Genomic DNA, 25950 nt, shown 5'->3' with positions numbered 1-25950 from the left:
TCATAGTCATATCGCGGTTTTGGGACGTAAAACCCCAACAATTATTATTATCAATGCAGGAAAATGCAAAAAAAAAAAAGAATGAAAGGATAGAAAAGAGAAAGATGCTGTTGCGTTACGTATCTTTTCAAGTATGTTACAAGGCTGGGTTGGATATGGAAGAAAGAGGCATTTCTTGAAACAACACCATCAACAAAAATAAAAGGGGGACAACAGAAAAAAACAACGAAAGAGACAAACAAAAAATCAAACGTCATGCACGCGAAACGAGCATGCAAACAAGTGATCCTGCGCCACAGATTAGCATATATTCTCAACTTTTTGAAATCTTTTAATAAGTCTTTTCACTGAGCAAGACAAGGGAAAAAAAAGACCTAAATAATACAAGGCACGAGATATGTCCACGGATGTTTGGAATTTGCTTGCGTTAATTTCAAGGAATATACGGCAGTTTTAGCTAGATCACGCTGTGCGGGCGTGAAACGGATGAAATAAACTGCAACGTATACCATATTTCAATATATGCTTTAGTTATACGCATAGGCCGGCAAAAGAATTGGAGCTCACTCAAACTCATAAAAGAAATATTAAGAAGCATCTTAAAAGAAATATTAAGAAGCATTAAAACTCAAGAAATATATTTTGCTCGGAGGGCTCACGCGGACTCAGACTCACCAAAATTTTCCTCAACCGGACTTACTCGGACTCAGGCCCACTGAACTTTTTTCTCAGCCGGATTCACTAGGACTCAAGCTCGCCCAATATATTACTCAGCCGGACTCACTCAGACTACGACTCACGGCTTCACCAAAGTCTGAGTGAGCCTAAGTGAGTCGACTCATGAGTCCGTTAGCGTAAAATTAGCTTTTTCGATGTAGGTGTCAGTGCTCTTTAACGTCAATATCTCATATAATCGGTGCTCTACGATACGCCTTTTGATCTAGCACTTTCAAATACGTGTTATCAGTAGTTTGAATCCAGTAAGAAAATTTTATGAAATACGCGAATCACACGAGATATTTTTATCAAGAACTTCCCGTGAAAGAGTTTGCGGGAGGAGGTCATGGCACCCATCCCCACTCTCCAACTCACGCCTCTGATCAATAAATATTTAGGTGGCGTATGAACGCCAGTGCGTTGAGGTATGCGTGAATAGACTTGAGTTTAAATGTAAGCTCATATAAGGCTGATAGTAATGGTGAAGATGAGTAGATAGGACCATAGGTCGGCAGTAGGAGCTCACTCAGACTCACTCAAGAAATATCTTTTGCGCTTGGGGCTCACTCGGACTCTGACTCACCAATATTTTCCTCAGTCGGACTCACTCGAACTCAAACTCACCAAAATATTATTCACCCGGACTCACTCAGACTCAGACTCACGGCCCAATCTGAGTCCGAGTGAGTCTGATGGAGTCGACTCATGAGTGAGTTTGCCGACCTATGGTTGTACGACACAAGTAAAAGAAAAAGAAAACAAAACACAATGCAAATAAAAAGAGGTGTGCTCACTTTAGATACCGTCGCACCACGGCAAAAACGTAAAGCGCCAGGAAAGGCCGCATGATGGTCTCGTCCTTGCTTTGCCGCATGAAGTACGCCAACACGAAGCCGCTCATGAAGAAGAAGGTGGAAACGGCGTAGAAGGCGCTGCCAAGCAGCTGCGCGTGCACCTGGCTGTACAGGTCCATGATCCGGTAGCCGGAGTCTGGTGGCGGCAGAGAAAAACGACAGGCCATCATGACTGCTTGTCGGCTCCACGTTTGCTTGTGGTTTTATTATTAGAGGACTCTACATTGACTTCGTTGCTAAAGATTGCTGAAATGGTCAGCGGATAACTTTTCGGCGCACGAACCTTAATACAATGACTGTTAGACTTTCAGCGGTAGCTAAGAGCGAGTTTTAGTACCGCGTACGTTTCGTACGTAAAGGCCTTGCGTACGTAAGAACACTGCGTTGCGCAGAGTGCGCGTGAAGAGAAGTTATGCGCACGCACTCTATGCGGCGAAACGTGGCGTTCTCACGTACGCCACACGGCTACGAACGTTACGTACGCAGTACTAAACTCAGGAATGAGTCATCAGGTGAACAGAGTAGTTCTTACGTGAAAACCTTCTTTGAAGTTCCTTATGACATAATTAACAGGAGCCATGATGTTGCATAACGTGTCATGCTTCCCGGACACACAGAGTTCCATATTTACAAAATTATTCTAATAGGTTAGTGTCGTACGTGACTAGTCATTGCAATCGTGTCGTTACCACCCCGATCGCTACGATGAGTGCCGGTCGATGAGGAAACAGTATTACATCCACATATTCACGTGATCAAAATTAGGCTTTATGATTTTCTTAAAATTAAATACGTGACGACCACCTTTGCAGATAAGTCATGCATCCAGGAAGACACAAAGGGTGATGATAATTATCGCGGTCAACCACCCAGTTAACTAAGAATTGATAATGAACTTTTCAGTAAGTGCAGTAAGCAGGCGCGTTTGTATTGAAAAGTTAGAGGAAGTCGTGTTCCTGCGCAGTTCCACTTGGCAGAGTTCTTCTAGCACGTCCGTGCTCCGAGATATCCAGCTGCAAAGTTTAATTGCGATTCATATTATTATACGCATGCAAGGAAGTAAGGATGGGCGCGGAGTTCCTCCCTTACATGACGAACAGACATTCCTTGCTTTCTCCAGCCGGTAGTAAAGGGTAACCGATACCACCTTTGCTTATGCCTTCGACCCGTTGTCAGATTAAGCGCCGCACGCGACTGCCGCGGCACAAGTTTACGAAATTCTCATATTGTTCTTGCAATCTTCGAGAATTCTGTAAAAACATTTGCCGCATTACCTGAAAGTCTACTTTCATCGTGCACTATATTTAATGTTGTTCTCTTAAATGTTAGAAACTTCATTAAAATCTGCGCAGTGCTTGCTCAGAAAAAAAAAAATGTTCCGTTCCCGTGCATTTGGATACGAGCTGCCGAGCTATATCGTTTTCTGAAGACCCCCTACACTGGGATCCTCGACAGATTGCACCGAGGCACCGTGGTGCGCCATTTCGTCCAATCATCGTGGTGCCTGGGCAGCACGATACGCACCGGTGCCATTTTCTAAAAGATGTCATCAAATAAATATCTGTACAGGCATGAATGTGGTCGCGTTTTCGCGTACACCTTTATTTTTAGGTTCTAGAGCGCGTGGTGTCTTATATGCACTTTCACGTGGGCGAACCGTTACGTTTCCCCACATTCCGGTTCTTCGTTCGCATAACCCATGGGAGCTCAGAACAGTACACCGGGCCCCGCAGCGGCGGCCAAGGAGCTCTTATCGGAAAGGAATGTATCATGTGCTCACGAAGTGTCTGAAAGTTGGAGGTGTAGTAGCTGTGGCCGAGTATGATCCAGAGCATCATGAAGACCTTGACGCCGTAGACGAAGCGCACCGGCTTGCGGGGGCAGTTGGTGTCGAAGTGGGTGCTGATGAGCCGTCTCGTGTTGTGCACCAGTGAGAAGCACTTGACCACCTTCACCGGAACCACTGGGTGAGCGCATGAAGGAGGAGGCGGGAGAACATCAAGAAGTCAGTAAGCTCGGTGACAACAAGACACGTTTATTCAATCCGTTACGCGTCTTACTTCTGGAGAACAGAATGCAAGACAATGAAATGTTGGCCGCGCAAAGTACACCAAAAGACGCAGATACGAAGAAACGGTGACATTCTGGGCGCTATGAAGCTCCATAGCACTTGAGAACGTGGTAGCAAGCGGGGGAGAAAAGGAAAAAAAAAAAAAAACAGGAATGAAATGATCCGTGCGTCTGGATGTATATTCGGCAACTTTAAGTGGAATACAAATGAAACAGATGGAAAGGTTACTGAGCAAAGATGAGCACTTTATAAAGCATACACGCGCCTTGGCGATTTACGGCTGCTGACGTAATATGCCGCGACCGGAGTGGCTGTGACAATTACATCTTCGTACCGCTGTGTAATGGCTTACATGTAGTTCTTCAACCGACATGCTGAATCAATCTTATGCACCTGAGCAAGAAAGCGTCTTTCTATTTCTTTTTTTCCAACTGTATGCAGTACATTAATCTTGTGCCTTGTTCAAGCAGGGTCGAAGAGGTTACTGGTATTTTGTGCCGCTTGTTTTTCTTTTCGTTTCGTCTTCTTTTTTGCCGCACGTAGAGGTCACCATGCGACATGTTGTTGTTGAATGAATGTGTGCAGGCCTTCTCCGTAAAGTAGCTCCATAAGGGGACGGTATAGAACTTGCCGTCCATAACTAATTAACCTTATTCTATAGACAGATTTGTCAGTTTACCCGTACTCGTTACAACTTTCGTGTGGCGTTTGCCTGCGAATACACGCCGCGAGTAAAAACGACCGTGTGTTGCGGACACGGGTCAGAGTGCTTTGGGCGCTTCACAGAGTCTTACAAAGTTTTTACAGAACCCGTGAAACGTGAAAGGTATATGATTCGCAAGACGAGACGGTGCACTTACCGTCATATTTCGGGTCCGACACTTTGTGGTTTGAGCAGCAAAAGAGGCAGATTTCCACCAGGGTTGCTAGGAGCACGAGCCCTACGGAGCCGCCGAGGGCACACCTGCGAGGGATGACTGCGCTTTAAAAACCCCTCCTCCCGTTCGAGGAGATTAGGCCACAAAACTGGTAACCTCGAATAAACCTCGTGGTTAGATTTTTCTTTTTTGTACTGCGCTGAATAGGAACAGGGTACGCCTCCGGGTCCATCATTTCAACTTTTTAATTTAACCGCACCACAACATAGCACGAATCCCCGACTCATCTAACAAGCAGTATTCTTGATTTTCGTCTGCTTGTAAAGAAGTTTATAAATTACCGCGAGTACTTTTATACTTTGTCTGTGTTAAACACACGCTTACCTTAATCTCACCGGTTTTGCTCTCTATGCTCGCTATTTTTGGTGCCAATGTAGATAGAATTCATTATAAAAATAAAAGAATAACGTAATGCTGTGCGATATCGTGTCAAAATAAGAATTCCCTGGGACAGTGCCGCATTCATATGGTGCCCATTTGGCGTCTTTCGCGCAATATTAAGAAGCATCTGTTCCCCTTCCTTCCTTTCCTTTGATAGGAATTTCTTCGTTGCAGAAGTCAAGCTCCGGAAAAATGCATGCGAAATTCGCATACCGTAACTGGAAATTGTTGCATGTCACTTTAGATCAAAGTTTTCCTAGACATAATATTCATATTATAATTTTAGAAAAATGTAATGAAAAACCCACTTATATTATAGTTGATTTGATAATACGTTTAAGAAACGTCCTAAGTTCTTGAATGCCATTACGCGATAAGCACGTAAGCTTAGGAAAATTTCCAGTAGACAGCATGCTTTCTTTAAAAGCTGCCAATCAGTAAATTTTCTTAGTATTCTTTTTTTTTATTTTTGCTTGTCGCAGATATATCGAATCCGTTTTATAATAATGAGCAGAGACAGTCAAATAAACCAAATGTCATCATCTCTAGACGGACCATTTTACGTCGAGTGTTTTCTTGTTTTTTTTTGTGTTTTATTTTGGGGGGTGGGGATGGAGGGTGGGGGCAAGTAAATACGTGTACAGAAAAAAAAACATTAACAATGGACGCTTACAAAACTTGAGGTTGGACGTTATGGTTTATTGTGTCAGAACAGAGGACAATCATTCTTGCTTATATAGCAATCAACTTTTGTTTTCTCGAAATTTTTCGTAGTCTTACCCTCATTGGCTGAGAATTCAGATATATGTACATCAGCGGGCGTTAAGATCGGAGAACGCTTCAAGAGTAGGGGACGTCAGTGCCACTACAGAACCTAGCAAATTATAAGTACGCGCAGCGAAACATCAAAGAAAGAAGTGTTACTTAGTTAAGGGCTCACATTTTGACATATATAATTACAGAGCGCCAACCATTTGGCCAGAAGCGAACATAAGCAAGAGCAACGTCAAAGAACTTGGCAGCTTCTTCTAACACGGGTCCCCTTCCATCTCACTGTTATTGCTGTCCGATTAATGTTGGTGAAGATGTCAATGTCATACGTTCCGTGGAAAATATTACTTACACTCTTGTTTGACGGCTAGCTCTAGCGCTGGAAACCTATTCGCCTGTTCTTGTTTGTTTCATGAAATTTGTTTCGTTACGTCGTACGACAGCTCGAAGCAACCGCCATGTAAGCGATCGTATAGGCACTCCCTGATTTATGCACACACACGCACAAAACAGGAGCGCGTATTCATATAGCTTCTTTTGCTTGACAGTTTTACCACATTAACCGATGTTCCATTTGTAAGTGATAGGCGGCGTGCTAAAGAGAACATGGAAATGGTAATAGTCTGTCGCGGCTAGCCGTTACCGAAGTTGAGCGAATACGGGCTTTGATGTGACGGTACCGTTATAAAATATTGCAAATAAAATTATGCTAGCTCATGGTGAAGGAACACGTGCTTTTATTCCTGATTTTTTTTTCCTGTTTTAATCTTTCGTGATATTTCGTCTCCTCAGTTGCGGTGCTGAAGAATATAGGGAACCAGCGCGCGGCTTTTCTTTCACGATTAAGCAGGTAACGCTCGCACATGGGTCGATTAAAAGGTAGCTAAATAAAGCACACTTTAGTTTTAAGTATCAAGACGAGAATTACGAGGGTAATTTGCTTGTGCTGCAGTAGACTGACCTCGCAGTTTCAAGGGGTCTGTTTTTAGCTATATTCCTCGTAATTTATCACTATTTTCGCCCTTTGTCACTGGCTCGCACGAAGCCGTGCGACTCCTATCACCGGCATCGGCTACGCGGCGGAATGGGTGATAAGAAATTAATAGAACGTTTATCATACACCATTCACGAACAATTTGTCCCGGTGATTACGACCACTGACGAAATGGCGAAATGGCCGCTCGGAAAAAAATTTTCTGATTGTGGTGAAATTGAGAATATCGTTCGTCACATCGGTGGCAACGAGCATGCTTTTGCCCCAAAAAAAAGAATTATATTTTTAATTTGATGTTGAAAATTGTGAAAGAATGACCGCTAGCGTCACCCAGCAGCGATGTGGTCAATCCACTGGTAGGAAGGACAAGAAATCCTCGCAAGTAGACTTATTTTGCTTAAAAGCAAACATTTGTAAAATGAAATTGTATTTTACGCACTTGAGGCAGCTTTCGGTTGCGTCAGAGAGCAATTTTTCGCGTTTTTTCATCACGCATCCAAAAAGGCGCCCGGTGGCGCTGCTTGCGGCACCGTCTTCGATTTCGTCTACTCCAACTCATGCGCTATGCCATGCGGCCCTCCGCGCTGGTCGTACAGTGCCGCTGTATTGGTGTTAGGATGTCTCACATGTGCTGAAAATGACTGTTACATTCATTACAATAGTGTTCCGCGAAAATAAAGTAATCCTACAGAAATCACATGTGCTTTCGGTTTTAATTTTTACCGGCACTACAATCGTCATCGCGTCCACCAACCAGTGTTGTGGGCATGTTTCACACCAATGGAAGAAGACCGAACGCAAATCGAAAAATTCTGTTTTAAAAATTTCTACTCATTTTCCAGAGAAACCGCTGCAAGGTTAGATACTTCAGACGGTACGCTTTCTATTGCGGTACAAAAGAGAAAAGCGATGTAGGACGGTAGACAGTCCCTTTGATAGAGCATCGCACTCGAATTGTATGTACGGGGAAGGTGCGGGTTCGGCCTCTGCTAGGGACATCTTGTATTTTCGGGCACCCTTATTTCCATTTTCCTTTCTATGTGAAATTATCGCTTAAAAGATACTTCGTTGAGACAGAGACGAATATTATATAACGCAAAAACCAAAAAACTTACAGAATTCCGATCTGGAGGTCTGACAGTGTAAACGGCTCGTCGATTCTGCAGCTCTTGACGACAGCTCTGGCGCCATAATCTTGGACGACTGAAACATGGAATGAAAGCGTAACGACAAAATTTCTTAGGAACTGAGCAATCGCAGTGCTATTGTTCCCATATTTATTTATTTATTTATTGCTCGCCTGCTCTCTCACTTCTTCGCCATGCATGCAATACGCTAGTGCATGGTTGCAATGTTTGCAGAGGGAACACAAATAAAAGTATGCTCACTCAGGTTAGCCAGATGTGAAATGTCGTGGGCGCTGCAGCCGGAGGGAATACAAAGGCCGACTCGGACGTCAGAGCTGATGTAGCCGCGTTCCCCCTTCTCCCAATTGAGCAGACTTCGCCGTCCCTGCAATTGAAGGAATGATTAAGCAAGTAAACACCTACAGAGCCTCTGAAAATCCAAAGCCCACAGCGAAACTGTACGGTATAGTATGTTTCTGAGTTTTCGTTGGCAGGAAAGTTTATTTTGTTGTTGTTGTTGAAGCGGTTTATAAAAAGTGGTTCACGAAAATACAGCTTATTAACACCACAAGAAGCATAAATTCAAACGAACTGATTTACGCTCAGGTCAAGATATAATGCGTCCCGTTATACGCTACGTTCACGCGCGCTTCGGATGTCAAGGCACAGCGTGAAGTATGCGAAAAAGCGTAATAAAAAGACGGCGCTATATATTATGAACTGTGCCGCGAGGGGCGGATAAGCAACGTGGCGTGCACAATGTGCGTTTGTTCTGTATGTAGTAAGAAAAATTTAGTACCGGCCCTCGGCGTTCACCGTCTGAGACACGGATAAAAAAGAAAAGACGAAAGAGAGAAGCTTATGTAATTTGTCGTCCCACATTTTACCGCCCCTGCACCAGCTGCAGTTTCGGAGGTCACCGCTGTACAAGCTTGAGCGTGGTCTCCTTATCAGATCTTTCGACGCGGAGCGGCCGCATTAGCTTTTGTTTCGGGTTTCGCGTCCGTGTCAAAGCGCTGAAGGTCTTGTTAATAAGAGCCGCGCCGTCGATCAGTTTGTTGCGACGTGTTCGGAGCGTCGTTTCGGGGCAGAATCGTTGGAGCGCAATCCGCGGAGACCTTGGTCGACGGGCCGCTATACGCCCTTGTTTTCTTCCTGGACACGATTTCCCGCGGGCAATTACTGCCGCTAAAGAACTGGGCTAATTCGGAAAACGAAAGGTCCACACCGCTACCTGGGCGTCCATCATTAGCGACGCATTCGCCACCCGAACAAGCGTTAGCCCCCCAGATGAGAAAGTAGAATTACAATTTACTCGCGATGCGCCCGATACGGGTAAAAAAAATTATACATATTTAACGAGAAAACATGGCAAGACACGTTGACGACGGAAATATCCGAAGGCCTACATGAATGAGAGTACGCAGCCAAAGTAGCTTTTAAATTACGTTTAGTTCTTTTTCTTTCTTTTGAATTTTTTTGACAGACAACGTCGCATTATTCCACAACTGCGCTTTTGTTGTCCTATAAATGACAAAATTAGCTTCACCTCAAGCAGTGGTGCACTGCGGTAGAGAGAAAAGTAAGGGCGTTTACTGATGAAAATGAGTTAAGACCCGTTTTCTGTTTTTTTTTTCTTGTTTTTCTAAAAAGTGGAATAAACGGAACGTTTATTCTTCGTTCATGTTGTCTATTTGTTGGGGTTTCACGTACTAATACCCCGATATTATAATGAGGCACGCCATAGTGGAGGGCTCCGGAAAATTTCGACCACCTTGCGTTCTTTACCGTGCCCCCATGGTAAAGCACACGGGCCTCTAGCGTTTTGCTTCCATTAAATGCGGCCACCGCGGCTGGGATTCATTTCCGCGACCTTCGGGTAAGCAGTCCAGCATAATCGCTATACTCGACGACAACTCTTCTTGGCAGTACTGTGGAAGCTACAGAACCGAAACGCATGCCTGCTACCGCGTCAAAAATAGTACTTAAGTTTACTGGTAGTTCGCTCATTTCCCTTGCTGAAAAAAAAGCCGGCAGATACCACGCATTGTGGGAATCGATGTAATGCGAAGCAGCCAGCAAAGAGCTGCATACGTCGTCTTGTATGTCATTGAGGAAAATGCGTGTCATGGTTTTCATGTTAACTCCTATTATTTATGTTCGTCACACAGTAACGTCGCGCAATACCAACTTCGGGGTCGATCAAGCTAGAGAAACGGCCGCCAGCGCCCCATGAGCGTGGCACGCAAGTCATGCTGTACATGACATACGTGTCATGACTTTCATATTAACTCGTGTTATTTATGTTCCTCACACGGTCACGTCACAAGATACCAATTTCGGGGTAGATCAAGCTAGCGAAGCCGCCGCCAGCGCCCCATGAGCGTGGCACTTAAGTCATGCTGTGCATGACATGCAAGTCATGATTGTCATGTTAACTCGAGTTTTTATGTTCGTCACACAGTCACGTCGCGCAATACCAGTTTCGTGGTAGATCAAGCTAGCGAAACGGCCGCCAGCGCTCCATGAGCGTGGCACGGAAGTCATGCTGTACATGACATGCGTGTCATGATTTTCATGTTAACTCGTGTTTTTATGTTCGTCACACAGTCACGTCGCGCAATACCAATTTCGTGGTAGATCAAGCTAGCGAAACGGCCGCCAGCGCTCCATGAGCGTGGCACGTAAGTCATGCTGTACATGACATGCGTGTCATGATTTTCATGTTATCTCGTGTTATTTGTGTTCGTTACACGTTCACGTCGCAAGATACCAATTTTGGTGTATATAAAGCTAGCGAAACGGCCGCCAGCGCACCATGAGCGTGGCACGTAAGTCATGCTGTGCATGACATGCGTGTTATGATTTTCATGTTAACTCGTGTTATTTATATTCGTCACACAGTCACGTCGCAAGATACCAATTTTGGTGTATATCAAACTAGCGAAACGGCCGCCAGCGTACCATGAGCGTAGCATGTAAGTCATGCTGTACATGACATGCGTGTCATGATTTTCATGTTATGACTTGTCATTTATGTTCGTCGTTCAGTCATTTTACGCCATACCAATTTTGGTGCACATTCGATGAACCAAGCGACCAGGAGAGCGCAAAGTCGTAGGCGGCTAGATAGATAGATAGATAGATAGATAGATAGATAGATAGATAGATAGATAGATAGATAGATAGATAGATAGATAGATAGATAGATACGCTCAAAGTCGCAGAAGTTCGCTAAGAAATGCTTCGCATTTAATAAATAAATGCTGCTATTTATTATGAGACTCAAACAGTTGCGGGAAATCGTAGGTAAAATACAGTTATTGTTCACTTTGGAAGAATGCTTTCCTTTTCTTTCCATTTCTTAGACAGCACAACCTTTTGAGCACGCCCATTTTCCAAAGTAAACCTGGCGTCCATGACACATGGGTCAGTGTGCGGCCGCAAACGCGTTGCTTAGTTCTCCAAGAAAAATATACTCGTAATATGACACCAAAATGTACACTGAACAATCGAAATGTTTCTCCCATTCACATTTTCCGTGTATATAATTTTCTAAACGCGTTAACGATGCGAGCGAGCAAAACCGAAATCAGCCGCAAGCTGCCGTACTACTTGCGGAACAACATCAATGTGCGGAAGCCCTGCCTCCGTCGCCTTCGCTCCACTGTCAAGATAAGTTGTCGCCGAGTATAGACCACCGCGGGGGGTGTTCCCGCGGTCTCCTTTTTTCGCCAGACACCCTGGAAATATTCAGTAACGCGAACTTTTATTGCGATAGCAATTATATGGACACTCTCGGCTGGTTTTTGCCGTCGGCGTCGCCGTCATGTCCTATATATATATATATATATATATATATATATATATATATATATATATATATATATATATATATATATATATATATATATATATATATATATATATATGTAACCCACAAAGGAAAATAATTCAGAAAAATACTTTCCGAAGCGCGGATTCAAACCCTCGCTCTGCTGCGCGCGGCATTAAACGGCTAGGCCACGGAGCGTACGTTCCTCAGCATAGTAACGGCGAGCCATTTATATACACCATTTAACGCGAGCGGTATGCAGATCTCGGGGGCATTTTAGCGTGTTCTCTGCATTACCAGCGAGATGGCGCGAAGGGTGCACTTAAAGGTCGTCGCCCCGCTCGTTGCGATGCGAGCGCTATTCTGACACCTGTACTTTGCCCTATACAGGGCGTAGTCGCTAGCGCGCGCTCTTATCTCGTGATGGGGGCAGTTTGTTCGTCTTGTGGCTTCATCGGAAAGCTTGCGTTGAAGTTACAAAGTGCACGAATGTCACTTCGCTCGCTGCAGCGGCCGACTTTGGGAAAGGAGCGCGCTGCTCAAACATAAAGAAGTAACAACTGTGACAGCTGTTAGTTGGCGCTCGTCGTGTGTATACCTGTGCGTTCGTTTCGTGCGTCCTTCTTTGTGTATGAGCAGCGCGCTTTAAGTGTCAAGCGGACCCGCCACGGTGGTCTAGTGGTTAAGGTGCTCGACTGCTCGCTCGCAGGTCGCGGGATCGAACCCCGGCCGCGGCGGCCGCATTTTCGATGGAGGCGAAAATGCTAGAGGCCCGTGTACTTAGATTCTGGTGCACGTTAAAGATCACAGGTGGTCAAAATTTCCGGAGCCCTCCAATACGGCGTCCCTCATAATCATATCGTGGTTTTGGGACGTTAAATCCCAACAATTACATTAAGTATCAAGCTGTGAACGTTTTTAGTTCGAGCTCGTCCTGTGTGTGTTCTTTTCGCGCATATTTTGTGCTTGAGCAGCGCACTGCACGTTTCAAGATGCTTGCCGTTCTTCGCGTGACATTCCAATTTGTTGCTATCGCATTCATTGCTTCACCCTTGCGGGGAAACTGTGACCTTTTTTGTCGTACACGGGCGCATTTCCACTGCGTCGAACAACTGCTAACAGTTTTCTCTTGAAGACAATGTCTCTGTGGGCTTCTACCACACACAGCCTGCGAAAGGGTATAATGATAATTTCTGACCGAATTCAACCTGTCTATCGTGGAGTCATCGTTTATACATAGAATTTGTTTAGATAGATACTCGACACATCCTCGTTGCGCAACAAAGGTAAAGACGGCACATTTTCTGTCGGTAAACGAAAGTAATGAGCGAAATTATTGCTTTTTTTAGTGCACGACACTGTGCACACTAAACACTGTGCAACGCTGAAGTAATTGAACCTCAATCCAATGAATGAACGAGGGCTCCCAGGTGGGCTAATTGGTTCATGTGCATTACTGCAGAACAGAGCAAAATATGCGACAGCTAAACACACAACACACATTTGATAGCGTTGTGTCCTGTGTGCTTCTCTGTCCCGTATTTTGCGCTTTTTCAGCCATTACCAATGAACGAGTTGTTGACCTTTTTTTAATGTTCAGAGCACATGCTTGTTAAAATGTAGACAACCATTTCTCTTACTTACAGTGCAATGTACTTTAATAGAGGAACATTGAAGTAGAAATGATTACATATGTTTAAATTAGCCGTTCAGTACATCTGATGTCTTCTAAAATGACGACCTTACGATACCGATCGCTTTGGTTTTGCTGATCATTCAAAAAATAGGCAATCACATTCATAGCAACAACACAACAAAAAAACTACATAGGCCTGATACCATTCCGCTCGTTTCCAGTTTAACATAAAACCAGTTATGCAACTCACCACAAAGAATATATACCACTTTTTTTGTTTGCGTTCACACCTGCCTTTAGAGCAAGCGTGGATAGATAATTTCCACCCCAGCCACTCTGTGTTGGCTGAGCCCGCGCAGGGAATGCGGGTGTCGTCATGTGATGGCTGTTGGCGAGCGCTGTCGACAAGCATGGGCATAACGAGAGATCGAGACCCCGCACTATCGGAGTCGATCGTTCGCCTGCTGTGAACCCTCTAGCGCTCGAAATTCTACGTTAGAACTGACAAGAGCAAAGCATTTCAACTGTAAACGCGTTTTGTCATTTGCCAACAGCCTTCGATAACAGCCACATATGTCATCGATTAACATGTCTATCTCACTTATCAGCATGAATCTTAAGCAGAGGCGCCTGTGGTGGTTTTGGCTGGTTTACCGATGGTAGTGACTAGAACAAATGCCGTCGTGGTGCAGGCGAAGGACCTGGCCGGGAGGACGGAGGCGTTGAATTGCGATCTGGAGCGGGAGCATCGCTGCGTCTGTTCTCTTGTCGTGAGGCGCTTCTGGGAGCAGCGGGCCAAGGATCGTCGTAGTGAGGCTTGTCGGCGCGAGGAAACGTTGGTGGTCGATTGTATCACGAAGGCTGACTCAACCGGCGACAGATACGAGCTATGTGTCCGGTTAGAATCCCGACACAAACACAGGGGAGGTTGGCGATAGGCATAATACCCCTGAAAAGCATGGCCACGACGCTAACACAAACGAGTGCTCACTTGATTCCTGGTGTGTAGCGGCTCACTGACGCAGTGATCCTACCCTGATGTAAGCCTGTGTGGCGATTCAGAACAGCAGACGTAGTCCTCGACACCAGTCTCGACAGTGGAAACAAAGTAGGTGCAGGGGATCGGCGAGGCATCTAAGGTGGTGCGTGCGCGCGTCAGCTGAGCTCTTTACGTACGCTCTTTCGTATTGGTGATGCCAGAATAATAAAAAAAAAACATGCAGTCCTCAACACTTGCATTGGTGTTTACATTCGGTAGTCGACTGAAGTTCGCACTGATACGTCACATCTTAAGGGTCTGGAAGGTACGCCAGTGCCGCATGACGTCGGCTACTGTGCCAAGGGTCTTGCAGTTGAGGAAGCAACGCACATAATCGGCAGTACCTTTCAAAAGGTGGCCATCTGTGTCGTCCTCTGATATGCGAGGGTTGGCGGTTTTCCAGAGCTTCACTATAGCTTTTAAGATACGTTGTGCACGTCTCGCCGAAGACATGGGCTTTCCGAAGTGTTCGTCCAGACTGCTTCTTTTCGGCGACAGAGTCTCCGTAACATTCGTCTATTTTAGACGCTCATCGATCCGACGTCGTGAGGGTCTCCTCGTGGTCATCAAACCACACGTGTATCAGTGTCCGTCAAGACAAACACGATGTTGGAAAGTTGAGTTGCTCCGTCGGAATGGTAGCGGTTAGTCGCCCGTTTGTATATTGCGTCAACCACTCATTCATGCCCCCGCTAGCTTTGTCTCAGAAAGTGAGAGGCTCTATTAGGTGCTGGAGCTGTCAGGACCCAACCACCGTTGGAACAGGTACCGAAATGCCGCCGGAACTGGTACACTCTGGGTTACGCCTTCATCGTGAGACATCTCGACCATCTGTGGTAACTGGGGCAGTCCAGGAAGACGGCGGCTTCGGCGCAGATCAGACGGTTGCAGAACAGTGTTACGTGGTCGGGTACCCAGCAAGTCCTCCTATAAAGCTGCTTCAGATGAGATGCGCTAATTTAAATATCGCGTAATGGAAACGGTCGTACAGGAAGGCAGTTACTTGGTTGTTGTTGTTATCAACGCACAAGTGGCTCGTACCCACTGCTGGTGGTCGGCTATGAAATGAATGGATTAAGAAAATTCACAATAAAGTGCTAAAGGTTCAGTACAGCTACAAAATAAGTGGTATTAAGATCGGAAATTATCAGTCACAGAGATTGTCATAACAACAGGAAATCGGTAATGAATTATTCAAAGGCAGTTTAGCAGGACAGTTGTTTGGCGTCTACAAGAAGTCCTTCAACAGCGGCGCGAGTGGCTGTATCTGAGAGTAGGGGACACAAATGAAAAAATAACCAGTTCCATTACCCCCAGCCTAATATTTCGAAAAGGTGGTATTAATGCTCCTTTTTTTTTTTTTCTTGGAACACTGAAGCGGTAACAAGATAGAAAAAAAAAGAATAGCATCGTTTCCTTTTGATTACGAAAAGTGGCGAATAAGGGAGGCCACCAAATTTGACACAAACTAAGAATTCAAGTACCGAACGCGCCAACTTCATTCTGCACTTGGATCTTTCGTTTTCCTCTATGTCTGGCCGCAACCATAGCGTTACAATACGCCCAGCATTCGGAATGGTCGAATTTTTTTTACTAATAAATATATCGCAAGATCTTTTTTTATTTTTTGCTCGTGTGAATGCGGGACCGTGACCTATAGAAACAAGAACACGCGCAATGACTCGTTAAAAACACCGAATGTTCGTCGCAACAACAAAAAAAAATCACCGACGATTACGGTACTCCCTAATGCAAATTCTGAGCGCAGATTCGTGTTGAGGCAACGCCAACTGTGTTTGAAGTTTTCGCTATGTGCAGTTGTAGCTATGTAACCTTCGTTACATATTACCACAGAAACTGCCAGCGCTCGAGTGCTACGCACACCGACTCTGTGCACTGCAGGCGTCGCGAACCAAGCGAAACGCCGACAGCCCCGTTACGACAAGCGAAGCCAGCCGCAGCGCACCTGCCAGCCCTGCATGCGCACGAGCTCCAACTGAGGGGCCAGCGCGCGTGACGGAGGAAGAAAGCGAGGTTAGAGACCACTGGCTCGTGATATCGACAGACTCCGCGTTCGCTCTCCTTCGACCTCGTTTCTTCCCTTTCTTTCTCCCCCTTTCTTTGCTTCTCTTTATTTCTCTTTTTATTTCAGTTTCTGTCTCGCTCTCTATTTTTCCTATCTCTTTTTCGTGTCTCTTTCTTTCTACATATTTACTTCTCTTTCTATGTCTTTCTCTGTCATTTTCTCTCTCTCTCTCTCTCTCTCTCTTTTCTCTCTTTCTGTTTTCCTCTCTGTTTTTTTATCTCTTTTTCGTGTCTGTTCTTTTTTATCTCTTTCTCTTTCTTCCTATGGTTTTCTCTTCCTATGGTTTTCTCTGTCTATATTTTTTATGTCTTTATTCCCTTTATTTCTCTGTATTTTTCTCTTCCTCTTTCTCTCTATTCTTTTCTTACTCTCTCTCTGTTTCTTTACCTCTATTTTCTATTTCTCTCTCTCTCTCATTCTCACGTGTTCGTTTTCGTTTGACACTCGCACCCTCTGTACACGGTAGTGGGGCTTGCCCAATTCCTGCGGCACATACTCGTACGCTCGGTTACGCCACCGACGCCGACGGCGATGCCGCTCAACTCAGGAACGGGCGCCTAAGAGCTGCGCTCTAAAAATTGGCAGTGTTGTTGAAATTATCCAAGGCATGCGACATGTAAAATGTAGCTCCTTTGAGCCCTATAACGAAGATAAGGCAAGGTTTGACGCACTGTTTTTGTTGCAGCTGTCTCTGAGCTAAGAACACCATTCGTCGGTATTTCCATCCCATTTCATAAGTCGTATGCTCTACAGTTACGTTAGTTAGACCAAGAGGTGTTGCTGCTCAGTAACAGCTGGTCGTATCGAAAAAGTCTCGCGAGTGACGCGACAATACACCACGCATCCATCGCTTAATATGCAACCATGCGCATAGTTTGCACAGAAAGATGCTGAAAAATGGTTTAATGCACCATTCAAAAGGCAAATTTGTTATAACCTAATTGAACAGCTATCGACTTACGCCAGCATCGCGGTTATCAACCAAAGTTTACCTAGGTGGTTCATCCTCAAAGAAGGCAAGCAAGGACACAAGAGACGAGAACAACACAACACAAAGTATATACTACTAGTATATACTAGTAGTAGTGATTAAGAGAGGGAAATGACGCTTACTTCTGCAGCCCGTAAGGGGCACGACAACATAAACGGCGTTTGTGTTGGCCTGTTCGCTTGTCTTGTGTCCTTGTTGGCACACCTTACTTTTTATTTCATTATTCCAGCATACCGGCGCTATGTTAAAAAAAAAAAAAAGACGTATTTACGGAAGTGCCGTCGGCGATGTCGAAATCGCCGCGACGATCACATTGTTATCACGCTGATCGCTATAACGAGCTGCGAGCGTTCGAATATCTTTCACTGCGGAAGCATTCTGAAGATATGCGATATGAATAAGGGACCTAGATTCACGGCTGCTGCGCCTGTGCAGAGAACAATCAAGCCGGTGGTCGTCTCCCAACAACTCATTTTTTGACGGGTAACGTTTGTTGGACCAAATTTACCCCAGTGTAGGGTTTACTTCAGGAAAGAAGAGATACGAAATGACCCTCACAAAAGCGTAAAATCGCATTTAGTCCTACGTGGAGGCACATTTGTACAGCCATGAGTGCCGTGCAACGCGCAACGGTTGGTACCCATGTATACATAAGTCAAGAATTCCGTTGCTTGACTAATTGGCTGAGTCTACGCAAGTGGACTGTCATGTAGACAAAGGTGAATGTGCCACCAAGGTGGCGACAATGCGATGGGGCGGCCCGAAACGATCTGGACGTTGTAAGTTAAGATCTAGGGTTTTACGCAAAAAAAGCAGCATATTATTATGAGGCGCGCCATAGTGGGTGACTCGGGATTAACTTTGGGCCCCTGGCATTCTTTAACGTGCACCTGAATCTATGTACACGGATGTTTCGGCATTTAGTCCCCTTTAAATGCGGCCGCCGTAGTCGGTATTCGAACCCGCACCCTCGTGCCCAACGGCGCAACACCTTGGCAGCCAAGCTAGCACTGTGAGTCGCCAGGCCTTCCCCCGATTAACTATAGTATACCTATACACTAGTAACAGTGCAGCTGCACGAGAATGCCGCAGGCGCGTAATGCATTTACGGCCGCATACCTGCATCTCTCCGATGGCCTTGAACTGTTCGCTGGTGCGGTTGTAATAGAGTGGTGGCGGCCGGAAGAAGAGCGAGCAGTATCGTCCCTGGACTTCCACTTCACCTTCGCTGTTCACCGCCCGTGTGCGCAGGCACTGCTCATAGCTTCCCAGGTTGCTTAGGGAGCCCTCGAACAGGTTGGCTGGGATCAGTCCCGATGAGGTCACCACTGCGAGAATAACACAAGCAACACTGTAGGGTCCTCCACAACAACAATGAGGGGATCACTACAGACATTTATTTAAACATGAAGCTGCACAGCACAGCGGAGCCCCAGACGAGCAGACAGGGGCCCCATGACGTTTTAACACGACGTCGCTGTTCTGAACCGCACGGCCCCGGTGGCCTTCATGCCAGGCATCTCCATAACCGAACCAGTCGCCTAACGGGCGAGAAAAACGCTCTCATGGCCTCGGCACGCTAGAAGTTGATGTAAGGGCTAACTTCAAGTCAAACTGCGTCATGTATCGCAATAGTGTCACTGTAGCGCCAGACTGTGGCACTGGCAATAGACCACGCACCACGCTTGAGGATTTCCAAATCGGAGAAATGATAAATTCGTTTTCATCTAACTTAATATATGATAGGCAGAGGTTCATCTATAATTTATAACAGGTGTGAAATATAATTCTCACACAATGGACTTGAAAAAATCATTAGTGTGACTTATATAAAAGAAAAATTATGTGAATCCACCGCACTAAGAGAGCAGGCATAACGGAAATAAGTTGGCAGGTAGGTGACCATACGCCATCGCTTGTCCTGCCAAGCGTTACCAGTTCAACCAAGGTGCTTGTGTAAGGTGGGAAATTGCGTGCGTGACGCCAGTGTGTTTGTGACGACAGCCTTACGACGAGGACGGCGACGACTTAATCACTGTGAAGGAGAGGGCGTTACTATTGTACTCTGACGGATAAACGCTGCAACCTGTTCGCTTAGCACCCGGGGCGATCTCCAACGCCCACGAAGGACAGCGGGAAGGTTGAAAAGTCATTCGCGCGTTTACTTCCGGCGCACGCGCACCTGCTGTCTATTATTTATTTATTTATTTATTTGTTCAGTTATTTATTTGTTGATATTTTACTTCGAAGAGGCACGAGAAGAGGAGGGACAGGGTACTTCGTGAAACCATTTACTTTTAGATGCCAAGCATCTCATGACGGAGTTAAATCCGGTGTGCGGTGTGACCACCCTTACTGCGCATGCGCAAATCCTCTCCACACACCTCCACTCCCCCTCCTCCTTTCCACTTCCCTCCCCTTCCAACTCCTCCTCTCCCCCTCTCCTCCTCCTCTGAAACGCGGGCTCGACATGCCGAAACGCTGCTTCGCATCGCCTCATGGTCCCCTTTATTCGATCACATTTGGGAACTTTGCGGCTAAGTATACTGTCTTGAAAAAGGCGTGGTTTCGTGTCATTCGCTGCGCCGATTTCGCTTGATCACCACCGAGAGATTTCCGGCGTAAGCTATGCAACGGGCGTCGCTTTGCCTGCGCAGGTTGCGTGGATGCGCAGCCGCACGCGATAAGGGCTTGAAATTGTTCCCCTTCAACAAGGAATTCCCAGTAAGCACGAGTCATAAGCTCGCGTTGATTACGTCCCTGCCCCGCACTCGATGGAGCTAGCACGTCGTAAAGCGTTGCCTCGCATTTCCACGTTCTCGCTAAGTGTGCGCGCTAAAGTTCCTGGTAAAGTTCCTGGTACGGAGACAGAGAATGCTTCACCTTAAAAGCGATGGAACAAAGTTTGCCGCTTTTGGGGAAAGTTCATACATGATGCAATAGCAAAATTCAGGCTATATATAGAGTTCACCTACAGAGCGGAGACATTGGCGCCTTGTCAGATTACCCTTACTCTAATGATACTTCCGTAGCGTTCTTCCGTAGGACGCTTGTCACGTAGGGGTATAACAGCGGAATAATGTAATGTTGGTCCTTTTATTGTTTCCTTCGATCCCAAAGAAACCGCAGAGCGTTGGCGATTGAACAGTATCTCATGACACATTTTTTGCAGCGGAAAGAGTGCTTCTCGGCCCATCGTCATCAATCTTTTTTTTTTCTTTCTTTTTTTTCTAGCGGCACCTATACAGAAGGGGCTGAAGTTACACACTGAGAAGTCAGCGGCGCTAGTTCACTTGCGAATTAGCGCCGTCTCTGTCTGCAACTTATAATTGCTCGCCTCGGGCCCTTTGCTGCGTTCGAGAGATTGAAGCCGGTTCTAAGAAGAAAGCGAGACACGTCCCTTTTCATTGACAAAAACAAAACAAAAGCAATAAACCTGCGATACCGACAACGCAGACATATTTGGGTCTCTTTCCGTGATAAAACGTGACAAGAAGTTTTGGGGAGTATTCTTTTTTTTATCCTCTTCCCGGAACGGACATCGCATGATAAAGTGATTCTTATCGGGAATAAACGACATATTTGTAGCGCCACGCCATTCGCAGCCGTCGTTTCCGGCTTCTTCGTCCCGTTGTCCGAATTGGCGAGGTTTCTGAGTGTCTTCAGACCGAGGCACAAAATAAGATATCTCGCCCAGCTGCCAGCGTATGCCGTGAATGATATTTGATCGCCTTCATTTCTCGGCGATTTTCGCTGCGCGCTGAATAAACGGTGTCTCGCCTACCGCAAAGATCCGCTTTAGTTTTGAAACAAAGTGATTCACATGGGGTCTGAAATCGAGCTCGCAAATGAAAAATAACTTAGAAATCCTTCGAACTCGTTCCTCTTCAGCGCTTACTTACCAGAATGTCTGCAGTTTAGTGGGAACTCGAAGCTAGGCTCTTCTAAAGCGTGTACTTTCCTAACTACAATTGTTCCGTTTCAAGTTGAACATTCGCAAACATTTCCGATTTATTGCAAGATAAATTTATATTTTTTAAACATTAGTCCCGACGAGACTTTAGTACTACGGTGATTTACTAATTCTGCAAGATCATACGTGTGCTGTGCTTGTGATAACCACAGCACACTCGCGTTATACCCCCAGTTCAAGACTATACACCTCTTCGCCCCACTCCGCGTTCACACACATACAAATAGAGAGAGAGAGAGAGATCGAGGAGAGGGGGTTATTTGAGGTGCTACGATACGGCGAATAGCCACATTCAAATATTAATTTGGCATCGCTAAAAAGAGCAGGCGGATAGCCTTATTAACAAAGAGCTGTGTGCTCCGTACACTGCGCTACTTCTTGCATATATGTACTCGAATGTCATTGAATTCACCTTAAAATGGCAGTAAATAATGCTAAACCAGAGGAAGCAGCATATAACACACAAATCTCCTCGGAATAACGCAAAGGCGCATTGTGAACAGCTCTAAGGCGCGTAGAGACACCGTTCAACGAATGAAATACCATATCCACGGAGCACGGCTGAAGTGTTGCAGCTTGCTGTGATGTGTCGCAGCATATTGATTATATACGCTTGCGCGCTTCGTAAAGGCTCGACTGCGTTCCAGAATGCAGAGTGAAAATGAAGCGCTTGGATTGCGGAATTTAATTTGATGATGATCGCCCTGCGCTGTCAGGCGCTATACAGTCAAATTATATTTCTTTATTTTAACCACATATCGATCCGCAGATACTGTAGCGGAGCTTCTCGGTCATTTCCTGTTACTAAGCGATGGGCAAAATGATCAGCAAGACGACTCTACTATAAGCACATAGAAAACATGGTCCAGTTCGTGCGAGCGTGCGTTCATGTGTCCTCAGCTCGTATGTCAAATCTGCAGGAAAGCCACCCCCGCTACTGCGAGTACACCGACTGTGCACGCATTATCACGAACCTTGACAAACGGCACTTTCAAGAACATACAATCATAGTGATCTAATCATCAATCATGGGTATTGATCAAACTCCTTTTGACAGTTACCTCCACCGCTCCCCTTTCTGTAGTGCCCGACATAACGAGGTGCTTCGGGAATCGTGGTTTGCCCGTTAATTCCTCGTATATAACATTCTACTGTGTATCTTTTCAGCGGGCATTAGGCTGCCCGAGGGCGTTCGACCGCAGCCTTCGTAACTCACTGGTGGTCCGTGACAAAAGCAGGGCTACACTTACCCACTCGCGCATATGTGAAACGCGGTGATTAGTCCACACCTAACCCTTTGAACGCAACGCATTGAGACAAGCACGCGCGGACCAAGCCCCATTTCCCTGCTGCTTGATCATTCCGGAGGCGTCGTGAAAACCAGCCCGATTCGGCGGGCGGCGACGACGCACGTGGAGCTCCTTGCAACAGAAACGAGCGGCTCACTCCGTGGCAAGCCGGCTGTGAGGCGCACGCATTCTCGCGCCTACTTCGCCGATCCGGGCCACAATGGCGCGTCCAGGCTGGCAGCACGCAAACTGTTTGCAGGGCGGGGACGCCCAGCGGCCTCCCGCTTGTAATAGTTTTGCCGATAATTGAAGCGTGCCCGGAAACGAAATACGGAGAGAGAAAAGGTGCGCGAGGAATGCGACCGCGGTTGTTAGCTCTCACCTTAGATGATAAGGAGGAGAAAAGATATTCGCAACGCTTCGTATCGGATCGTACGAAGAGGACAGGTAGATGGAAACGTATCGACCAAAAAAAAAAAAAAAGCAATCACAATCTGTCTCAAGTTGGCTGCCAACTGTCATTCGTGACAGTTTGTTTTTAAGACTTTTTTTTTTCTGTCACACGAAGGGGAATGATGCAGGTAAACTTTCCACCGGAGAAGAACTGATACGCCGGCGCAGCCATGAAGTGTGAAATGAAGCGCATGCTGAACTTTTTCACTCAGCCGGCGTTGTAATAATAATAATAATAATAATAATAATAATAATAATAATAATAATAATAATAATAATAATAATAATAATAATAATAATAATATATGGGGTTTTACTTCGCAAAACCACGATTTGATTATGATGAACGCCGTAGTGGAGGGTTCCGGAAATTTCGACCATCTGGTGTTCTTGAACGTGCACCTAAATCTAAGTTCATGGGCCTCGAGCATTTCGCCTCCATGGAAATGTGGCCGCCGCGGCCTGAATACGATCCCGCGACCTTCGGGTTGGTCGGCAGTCGAGCACCATAACCGCTAGACCACCTCGGCTGGGGTCAGCCGGCGTTGTAATTAATGTGGAAAATGGCACTATACGAAGCCATCTCAGCAGCACGAAGTATAGAAAGAGAACATGGACAGGCGATGCCGTCTTTATCACCGTCGTATTGCTTGCAGAACATTCCTATTTCCAAATGAACGTAAATGTCCCCGATTGCACAGTGATATGACCTTTTGGCAGAAAATCACATCCGCACTGTTTGAGTTTTATCTTAACACCATACTTAACACCATACTGAGCCGTGGAAGCTCCCGTTTCTCACGCGAGTAACATCAAACGTAGCCGATTCAGGCTGAACATCTAGGAATACAAAATGAAAAAAAAAATAAACAACAAGAAAGTGGTAGAAACTGTCGAATGTAATTGTCGAAGTCAGCGAAGTCGCAAGAAAGCATGACCGATATTTGCAAAGCCACTGTACGCATCCTGCTGTAACTTAATGTTGACGGAGCAGTTATCGCGCGTCTAGTACATTTTATTTAGTATGCCCCGAAAGTGCTGCAGGGCTTCTTCAATATCGTCTAGTTATATATTTGCTAACGATGGAACGATCCATCAGATATATCGCTAGGAAAAGAAAACATATTCATTATCGCGGTGGTCATACCTGCTGGTAACTGTCGACGTAACGAGGGACCAGGGCGATACAACTGATGGTGACCAGCAAGGGAGACGTTATGACAACTTTCTTTTCGGCAGTAAGGTTTGGCTTACCTTCACAGATAGCATAGGGTGCCGGTTAAGCTATATTCACAAGGGGGAAAATTGCACCTTAAAAGCAAAAGAAATCATTTTGTTTGCTCTTCTCAACAAAGAAAGATTACCACGTGGACGCTGACTTCATACTGCCAACACTGATAACATGTTGTTTTTGCGCATGTGTGGCTAAAAAGTGAAACTTTTTAATCGATGTAATCACTATATGGTAGATGTAGCTTCCATATAGTGCCAGTGTAATGAGCGCTGAATAGCGTCCTCTTGAAAAAGGCACGCCTGACTTAAAAGGCATGGTGACTTAAACAAGGAAGGTCGCTATGCACGGAAAGGCTGCAATTTCTTATGAACGCGCAATTATCGCCACGAGCTCTCATCACGTTGTTAAATGCACCATGACTTCATTTAGAGCTTGGTCTTAGCGTTGCGAACTCATTTGCTACAGTGCCTGGGAGCAAACGACCGGAACCAATGGCACGTTAGACTAATCGTTTTTAGAGCGATCAGGAAGCGATTGAAAGGTCATATAAGACATATTATAATGAGCACACTGCGAGACAATTACGTTGCGCTCATTTCGCAAATCGTTGTGATGTTACAGAAATATTATTGCCAGAATACGTGGGCACAAGTGACAATAATAAAACGAATTTAGCGCTGTTTTACGCACTTATCGTAACACAGATTTAGAGCTGTCTTATGCTCACTTTACTATGACTGCTAAAAAAACTTCAAAAATAATGGCCGGATGTATCGATATTACGTTCATTATGTGGTTCCCTAGAAGATAACTCTGCCTAATGATAGCGAATGAAATATAGGGAAACAATAATAGCAACTCAAAATATCAGCCCGCTATATGCTGGGTTTACTACTCCAGGTGAGGCGTACGAGATGGTATGACGAGAAAAAGAATACGAGAAAGGGGAAATCAATACTAAACATTAACAAATCAAGCCCAGGTAACGAAACAGAGGATGGCGAATGATCGCAATCTTTCTTTTCGCTTCTCTTAGCAAGCGCAAATACGACAGCAGCATTGCATTGTTTCCTAGAGCAATGGCGGCACTTAAGTTAGAATCGGGCGCGCTGCCGACCACGAATAAACAGGCACAGCTGCAAAGGCTATACTTGCTGTGAGTCTGTTACCTATAGAGACTGGAATAAATAGAACTTCACCACCACACAATGCACTAATACGGACAAAGGCAAAGTGTCAAGCAAGAGGTGCACTGCGACGAAGTAGTGTCGACCTTCAGTGTAAGACAATGCCGAGAAGGGTGTGTCTACCAGACGGCGCAAGGTCAGGCAGGCATCTTACGGCGTCAGGCATATCTATATATATATATATATATATATATATATATATAATATATATATATATATATATATATATATATATATATATATATATATATATATATATATATATATATATATATATAGATATATAGATATATATATATATATATATATATATATATGTGTGTGGTGTGTGTGTGTGTGTTGGCACTTTTTTTTCCGGTTTCGCGAGTGCTGGT

The 25950-nt window shown here is 45.3% G+C and overlaps 1 protein-coding gene across 1 annotated transcript in view; it reads right to left on the bottom strand.

Moving 5' to 3' along the window:
- Window positions 1-25950, bottom strand: part of LOC119399224 (nose resistant to fluoxetine protein 6) — an 80412-nt gene that overhangs the window by 14414 nt on the left and 40048 nt on the right. The window contains exons 2-7 of the mRNA XM_037666043.2: window positions 18560-18768; window positions 8115-8238; window positions 7842-7929; window positions 4503-4606; window positions 3352-3534; window positions 1512-1707 (exon numbers count right to left, since the gene is read on the bottom strand). Coding sequence (XP_037521971.1) covers window positions 1512-1707; window positions 3352-3534; window positions 4503-4606; window positions 7842-7929; window positions 8115-8238; window positions 18560-18768 — 904 coding nt within the window. The remainder of the gene's footprint in view (window positions 1-1511; window positions 1708-3351; window positions 3535-4502; window positions 4607-7841; window positions 7930-8114; window positions 8239-18559; window positions 18769-25950) is intronic.

The sequence above is a fragment of the Rhipicephalus sanguineus genome, chromosome 1, assembly GCF_013339695.2.
Source record: "Rhipicephalus sanguineus isolate Rsan-2018 chromosome 1, BIME_Rsan_1.4, whole genome shotgun sequence".
Classification (NCBI taxonomy): domain Eukaryota; kingdom Metazoa; phylum Arthropoda; class Arachnida; order Ixodida; family Ixodidae; genus Rhipicephalus; species Rhipicephalus sanguineus.
The sequence above is the reverse complement of the archived record's forward strand: the minus strand, read 5'-3'. Positions and strand labels throughout refer to the sequence as shown.